Source organism: Vicia villosa, linkage group LG1, assembly GCF_029867415.1.
Source record: "Vicia villosa cultivar HV-30 ecotype Madison, WI linkage group LG1, Vvil1.0, whole genome shotgun sequence".
Classification (NCBI taxonomy): domain Eukaryota; kingdom Viridiplantae; phylum Streptophyta; class Magnoliopsida; order Fabales; family Fabaceae; genus Vicia; species Vicia villosa.
Window position 1 is genome coordinate 27,796,931 of NC_081180.1, and position 8,303 is coordinate 27,805,233.

General features: G+C 31.6%; 1 protein-coding gene across 1 annotated transcript; it reads right to left on the reverse strand.

Annotated features, from left to right (window-relative positions):
* Positions 1-3,941: 3,941 nt before the first annotated feature.
* LOC131632459 (F-box/kelch-repeat protein At3g06240-like) lies at positions 3,942-5,499 on the reverse strand. Its single transcript, XM_058903205.1, has 2 exons — positions 4,877-5,499; positions 3,942-4,783 (listed from the first exon to the last, which is right to left on the reverse strand). The coding sequence occupies exons 1-2, from the start codon at positions 5,305-5,307 to the stop codon at positions 4,258-4,260; spliced, it is 957 nt and encodes a 318-aa protein (XP_058759188.1). The 5' UTR covers positions 5,308-5,499; the 3' UTR covers positions 3,942-4,257.
* Positions 5,500-8,303: the final 2,804 nt, after the last annotated feature.

The following is an 8,303-nucleotide window of genomic DNA, read 5'->3' on the forward strand; positions in this document are numbered from 1 at the left end:
TAGAACCCGTGCGTACGCACGGGTTTGTTACTAGTTTCTATTAAAAATATTGATTTCACTAAATAGATGGTGGCGGAGCGGGATATCCGAACCCAACCCAAACCCGTTTCGGCCGGATTTGTGTTTTAATTCTCCATTTCTGTTTGGGTTTGGGTTTCTTAATGAAGAAAAGTATATGCAGGTGCCACATGGTCCTAATGTCCCTCCACCTAGCACGGTGTGTAAGCTTCAAAGGTCTTGGTATGGCCTCAAGCAGGCTAGAAGGCAGTGAAATACCAAGCTTATTGACATCCTTCCACAATCAGATTATCTCTAATCAAAATTTGACTATTCATTGTATATTTAATTCAATGGTGTAACATTTACAGTGATTCTTGTATATGTAGATGATTTGGTTTTAGGGGTATTAACATTGATGAGATTACTCATATTAAGACTCTCTTTAATGACAAATTCAGCATCAAGGATCTATGAGAACTTTTCTTGGTTTTTAAGTAAACAGATCAAAAGAAGGAATTGTTTTGTGCCAAAAAAAGTATATTATTGATCTCTTACAAGACACATGATTGAGTAGGGCTAAACCTTGTAACACTCCTATGCAACCCCACTTACAGTTGCACAAGGAATACGAGACAACACTATCTGATCCAATTGCATATAGGAGATTGATTGGAAGATTCCTATATCTAACTAACTCAAGACAAGAAATTTCTTTTGCTGTAAGCAAACTAAGTCAATTTCTAAGCTCATCAACACATGAGCACATGGTTGTAGTACTTTATGTTCTAAGGTATCTGAAAAGTAGCCCATGCGATGTTCTTTTGTTCAGTTCATCAATTGAGCTAAAACTCAAAGGTTTCTCTGACTCAGGTTGGGAAGCATGCCCTGATACAAGAAGGTCTACAACTGGATTCTATTTTTCCTTGGGAAATCATTGATTGGCTGGAAAATCAAGAAGAAATCAGTGGTGTCTCGATCCTCATCAAAAGTTGAGTATTGAACCTTGGCTCAAGCAACATGTAAAGGGCAGTGGATTATGTATCTTCTGAAATATTTTCATAGAGAACATCACTCAACAGTTGTAATCTATTGTGATAACAAGTCAGCACTACACATAGCAACTAATGATGTCTTTCATGAGAGAACCAAACACATAGAAATTGACTGCTATGTGGTTAGAGACAAGGTTCAAGCTGGAACAATTCACTTGCTGCCAGTTTCATCAAAGGAACAAGTAGCCGACTTAATTTCCAAGTCTCTACATATAGGAACCTTCCATAATCTGCAAAGCAAGCTTGGAATGATTGATATCTATTTTTGATTGAGGGGGGATGTTGAACATAAAGAGATAGTGTAGATTAGGGATGGCAGACCTAAACCCGCGGGGCTCACCCGCACCCGAACGCGAGTCAACGGGTGAAAATCCAAGTTGACTGGGTTTGGACTCGGGTGCCACCCGATATTTCGGGTGCAGGTTTGGGTAGTATGAAACCCGAAATCACACCCGCTTATATATATATATATATATATATATATATATATATATATATATATATATATATATATATATATATATATATATATATATATATATATAATATTATGGAAAGTTGTAGGAAAATTAATATATTTTATGTATTTTGCTGCGGGTTCGGGTTTGGGTGGAAAAATCCGAACCCAACGGGTGTGGGCATGGGTGTTATTTTGCCACCCGAATAATATTTGGGTTTGGGTTGCCTATTTCGGGTGCGGGTTTGGGTTATGTGAAATCCGCCCCCGCCCCGGCCCATTGTCATCCCTATTGCAGATTAGTGAAGTAACTTGCCCGACAAATTAATTTCACTATGGATGAAACTATCACATAGAGCTTTGTTGTAACTGATCCAACTACTTTCTGTTAGGTTGTTTGAAGTTTGTAAGTAATGCTAACTGACTGAAACTGATATAAGTAGTAGGTAGCTCCAATGTTTTAGTAGATTTGGTGTAATATCTTATTCTATCAATGCAATAATAATTCTTCAATTTCTTTCTACGGTGCTTTTGCTTATCTTTCATATACTACAAAAAGTAAGAAACATATGATTACTTTAAATTTCCAATGGACTAAGGGATATGATTCATTGGCAAAGAAATAGTCTTACCAAATACTACCCAATTCATGCTTGTAGGAGGTTAACTGTCTTTTATTTTTGGTTAATATCAAATGAATGTGGCACTTGGAATTATAGATAGGGGAAGCAGTTCATTAGACAAGGTTAAGTCTCAGCTATTTTGGTCATGATTGGACTACTGTGTCTTGTTTTGGTGTTAGTTTATGTTTTTTGTAATCTGATTCTGATATATAGTTTTATGTATGTACTCTTTCATTCTGGCACATCTTCCCTCTTTGGCAATAAGGCCACTATCTGATATTGGCGTTGCCTTCTTTGTTTTTGAACACTTGTTTTCCGCCATCTTTGAGAAACTAGATAATGAGAATTATCTACTCTAGTGTCAATTAGTTGGACTTGGACCTATCACCAAAGCTCATAAGTTTCACCACTTTCTCAAAAATATGATGATACCACTGAAATTTTGTGATAATCACAATTCTTAAGCTAATCTCATCTCCAAATTATTTGAAGTTTGAGAGTAACAAGATCAATGAATTTTCATCGGTTTCAATTAGTGATTGCCAAAGAAATTTTATGTCGCATCATAGGATGCGAGATTCCGTGGCAGCATGAGATAAGATCCGTGTGTATTTTCAACGGTATGTCAATGTCAAACTATGACAACTTTGCTCTGAAATCAGAAAAATGAGGGTTGAAAATAGCTCATTCTTTTGAGTTCCTCCTCAAAATTGATTCCACCATATTGTCAATTCATGATATTGGTTAGTCAAACTCCCCTCATGAACATACTGAGGTCATACATAAAGGATTACTTCAAAATTATGATTCAACAACATCCTTAATTAGTGGAAAGTTTGGTTGCATCTCAATTGAAGAGGTAGAAATTAAACTCTACTTCTTGGACATGAAACTTGCCTTGAAAGGTTAAGAAAACTAATCTTACTTCCTAAACATAGTCTGACTGTTCTTTCCTTTGTTCCACTAAATGTTCAACCACTATAACCAAAAAGCTTCTTTGTCTTAGCCAGTTTGCCAAGAATACCATGTCTATTTTGAATTTCAACTTAATTCTTGTTTTGTTAAATGCCTAGATTCCAATGAGATTTTTCTCAAAGGATTGATAGACAAGGATGTCTGTACAAATCCCTTTAACTTGTTGAATCACAATGCATCAGCAGCTACAAGTAACATGTTGGTAAGTTTTCAAAATATATTTGGATTTTAACAACAATTATATTGTTGACATATAAAATATCTACACACTGTATTTGTTGGTTTAATGGCTGTGATGCATGCTTTGATACATACAAGTATCACGTCATCAGTCTCAGTGGTGATTAGGGAGTGTAGTTTAATTTGAAGTTGGTTAAATTATGCTAGTAGAGTAATGGATAGAAAGAATTGATGGCTTCATGTCCTGAGATTATTGAGTCTTGTTTTCATTGTGCTAATCACAGTTTCTATGCAGCAAGCAAACAAAACTATAATATAAAATTTTATACTACTTTTCTTGACCAAAAAAAGTTATACTAGTTTTAAAAGAATTCCACCCTGTAGCTTTATCTTATTAGTTTTGTCCATTGAACTAAGTTGTAGCTGTTGCTCTTATTTAGGATCATGGGGTGATTTAATTTTGATGTATTTTCTGATCTAAAGTCTTATAAATCCATGTGTAGCTCATTAATTTGAATTTAGTTTTTTTTCCTGGTTTGAAACATAGAAATGGCCACAACCAAAGTTAATAGAGTGCACTTAAATTAGAGAACTAAACAATATTTTTCTTCCAAATACATATATGGCAATGATTGAAAAAAACTAATGAAGTGCTTTGAGTAAAAGTCATGTGATTGTCATTTGATCTTGATCTTAATCAACATGCAGAAGTTCATCAAATAAATTACAGTACAAAACAATTTCAAATAATGACCACAACATACATTAGAACACAAGCATAAATAACATTAAAAACATATTACAAATGTTTCACCAATAACTCGAGTGGCAAACTGACTCCTATTACAAATGCCCTCAAACACATAGTATTTGTAGCCACCGAAGAGTTCATATTACAATATAAATAAGAAAATAGTGAAGGAGAATATTTCACGACCTCATTCTTCTTGCTTGTATAATCTTTTTACGATTACACGCTGTCGACAGGGAGTGAAAGCAGTGACTCTACATACATGGCCACTTGGGATCCATGTGGAACGACACCATAGGAGCGATGCTCTAGCAACTGCCCTTTATCATCATATTTCACCAATCCGGTACTACCTGTTCCAATAATATCACCCTTGATTGTACAGCATATTGGGGAAAAGTAATCATCCATTGGAAGAACAAGAGTCATAGTCCATGACGACTGGACTTTATATTCTTTCATAACCCATATTTCAACCGCATCCTCCCCCCTAACCCACAGGCTGAGAAATTCTCCAAATACCCACAACTCATAAAAGTTAGAATCAATGTTAAAATCATCAGGCAAAAACATCTCTACAAGTTTCCTTTCGGCTAAATCAAAGGCAACAATAACATCCATTGATGTATCACTATTAAAAGCCACCCAATGAATAGCCCCGTTAACGAGAGACCCTACTCTGGAATTATCACCCGCATTCATATAAGGGAGGTAAATACCCTCCATTTCTTTCCATGTATTAGCTCTGCATGAGAAAAGTTCTAAATGTGAGGAAAATTCTAAGGCTGGATTGTAGGATATTGAAACAATCAAGTAGTCATCTGTTGAGGGGTCATACCCAAAACCATCTAGATAATAAAAACAATTGGAATTATAAGGGGAGGAGGGTATTTGTCTGTGAACACCGTTGGATGGATTCCATAGGCACATGCTAGCAAAATCGTATATGAACCCATTGCACGAACCTTTAATTTCAACAGAAGATTGGGGATGTATAAAATTAAGGTTGAGTTCAGCAGAAGCAGAATCATCGTGAAGCGATGCTTCTAAATCTATAGACCGAACTAGAGAAGCTGGAGTTGATATGATTAGAATTCTAGGATTAGGTGTTGCAGAGTTAAGTTGAAAATGTGATATTGCAAAGTGGGGATCAGAGACAAGTGTTAACCATAACTTACAAACACATTTGAAACGAATAAGAGACTTAACCGGCAACCTCAGCAAGATTTGAATAATCAATTCATGAGGAAGGTACATGAGCTTCTTCATCTCTGCCACTGGATTTTTATTTGAGGGATGGTGATATTATATAGAAAAAAGTTTTAATAGAGTGCTCAATAATCTATTCTAATCCTTCTTTGGTACTCTTCAGACACAAGTTCATTGTTGAGTACTCTTCTTACTTGGATTGCGATGGTCAACCCTTTGAATCAAAACGACTGAACATTCCCCTCTCTCTTACAAAATGTATAGGGGTAAGTTGTAAATTACCCTTCTACTATCAATATCAATATAAGAAAACAAATATCCACCATAATTACTACATAATCCAGCTACAAACTAATTAAATAGGATTTTTAATATCCCTAATCATCATTTTAGCGGATATCCTAAAAAATCACCCACAATAGATACGATAAAAACCTGTGATAAAATGAGTACGGATACGGACACGCGTAATTACTCATAAAAATAAACGGATATGGGCACGGTACGGGTACCTTAGTACTCATCCCGCCCTATACCCATAGAATACATATTTATATATTTTTATTTTTATTATTATATACATATGTATGCTTATCAATTTTATAAAATACGTCACTATTAATCTATTAAACTTGTACGTGTTTTAATAAAAGTCTTTGTTTATTTCTTAACTCAATAATAATATTCTTGAATTTTTTAAATGTTCTTAAAAATTTAAAATGATATGATAAATTATAGGGATAATAGCTATTTTGCCCCTTGCCATATGGGCGAATTTTGAAAAATGCCCCTGTAAAAAAAAAAAATTGAATTCGCCCCCTAACATATGAAGATTCCTCTGTTTTGCCCCTTCAAGAAATTTAATATTCAAAATTATTGACGTGGCAACCATTTTTTTTTAAAATTATTTATAATGACGTGGCATGCTTAGTTGGAATTTTTTATTATTTTTAATAATTTTTAATGACGTGACAGGCTTAGTTAGAATTTTTATTTATTTTTTATTTATTTTAATTTCATGTGGCATGTTTTATTATTATTTAATTATTTGTTTGTTAAAATGTCAAATATTAAAGCCAAAATTTTGTCACCCATGAGTATTGAACCTATGACATATTAATTACAAAGGGGCACCACCAACCACTAGGCTACTTTACTTTTGTTGTTCTATTTTTACTTTAAGTACTTATATTATAATAAACTAGTTATATTTAACTACTTTTATCAAATATTATCAGTTACTTTTGTTGTTCTATTTTACTTTTGTCAAATATTAACGTTAATATATTTATCTAATTAAATATTTATTTTAATTAAATTATAAAATATATCAGTTAAAATATAATAGTTATATTATAGTTATTAGTTAACATTGTTATTAATTAATACTATTATAATTAATATTTATTTTACTGTTAAAATTAATTAAATTCTAAAATATAAATTAATTTAGTTTTAATTTAAATTTGTTTAATTTAGTTTTAATTACATAAACTAATTTAATTTAGTCATGTTTTATAGTTTTATAAACTAATTTAAAAAATACTGAACCAAATTAATTTAGTCATATTTTATAAGCTATGTTTTAAAATATACTGTTAATCATGTTTCATAGGCTATGTTTTAAAAAAATAATGTACCTTTTAAACTAATGTAATAAACTAGTTTAAACTAATTTATTAACGTTATTTTCAATTAATAATTTAAATAATTAAAGTTATTTAAATATTAACATTTTTAAATATCAATGATATTTAATAATTTTTAAATATTTATGTTACAATATTTTAAATATTAACGGTAAATATGCAATTCATGTAATATATTAATGTTAATATATTAGTTAATAAAACATTATTAGTTAATAATAATAATAATAAAACATATAATAAAAAATATAACCTAAATAAATATATTAACACTAATATACTGGTTAATAAAACATTATCATTGATTAACAATAATATTAAAACATATATCAAAATATAAGAACCTAAATAAATATTTAATAAACATATTTTCATAAATTACTATAATATAAGTACTTAAAGTAAGTATAGAACAACAAAAGTAAAGTAGCCTAGTGGTTGGTGGTGCCCCCTTGTAATTACTGAATCAAGGGTTCAATACCCATGGTAGACAAAATTTTGGCTTTAATATTTGACATTTTAACAAACAAATAATTAAATAATAATAAAACATGCCACATGGAATTAAGCCTGCCACGTCATTAAAAATTATTAAAAATAATAAAAAATTCCAACTAAGCATGCCACGTCATTATAAATAATTTAAAAAAATAAAAAAATGGTTGCCACGTCAATAATTTTGAATATTAAATTTCTTGAAGGGGTAAAACAGGGGAATCTTCATATGTTAGGGGGCGAATCCAATTTTTTTTTTTTACAGGGGCGTTTTTCAAACCTCGCCCATATGGCAGGGGGCAAAATAGCTATTATCCCTAAATTATAATTGATCGATAATTTTTTATTACATATAGTGGTAAACGGGTATGGATATGAATACAAAAGTTGGTGCCCGCACAAGTATGGACTCGGATACGAAGATTTTGTATGAGTCACAGATATAAAGACAGGTACTAAATAACCTACTCAGACCGTGTCCATTGCCATCCCTATTTCATTCTTCGCAAACTCTTCATATTCAATGCATTGTGTTACATCTCTTCGTATCATTTGGAGTAATTATCATAACATCAAAGGGTACAAATTTTCTTTACCTGTTAATTGATTATTTTTCAATTTGTTGTTAATCTTGTTCTTCCTTATTTAATCTGTTTTATTATTTCTCATTATCTCTGTGTAGTTGTTCTTCCGGCTTTCTATTTGCTTTTATTGTTCATTATGTTACAAATAAGACTTGCAATTACCCTGAATCAATTACTTTTAATTTTCTTTTTGTTATTTGTCTGGTTATTATGCCATTAGAACTAAAAAAATATTCTTATGAATTTCAAAACATTATGAACATTATATTTAATAATTATTCTCGTTTTACTATAGTCTATTTAGGTGACATGTTATTATTCTCAAATT

Coding starts and splice junctions, on each gene's coding strand:
- LOC131632459 (XM_058903205.1), bottom strand. CDS start 5,307: ATGAAGAAGCTCATGTACCTTCCTCATGAATTGATTATTCAAATCTTG. Junction 4,784..4,876: donor TATTATCTAGATGGTTTTGG/GTATGACCCCTC, acceptor TTTCTCATGCAG/AGCTAATACATGGAAAGAAA.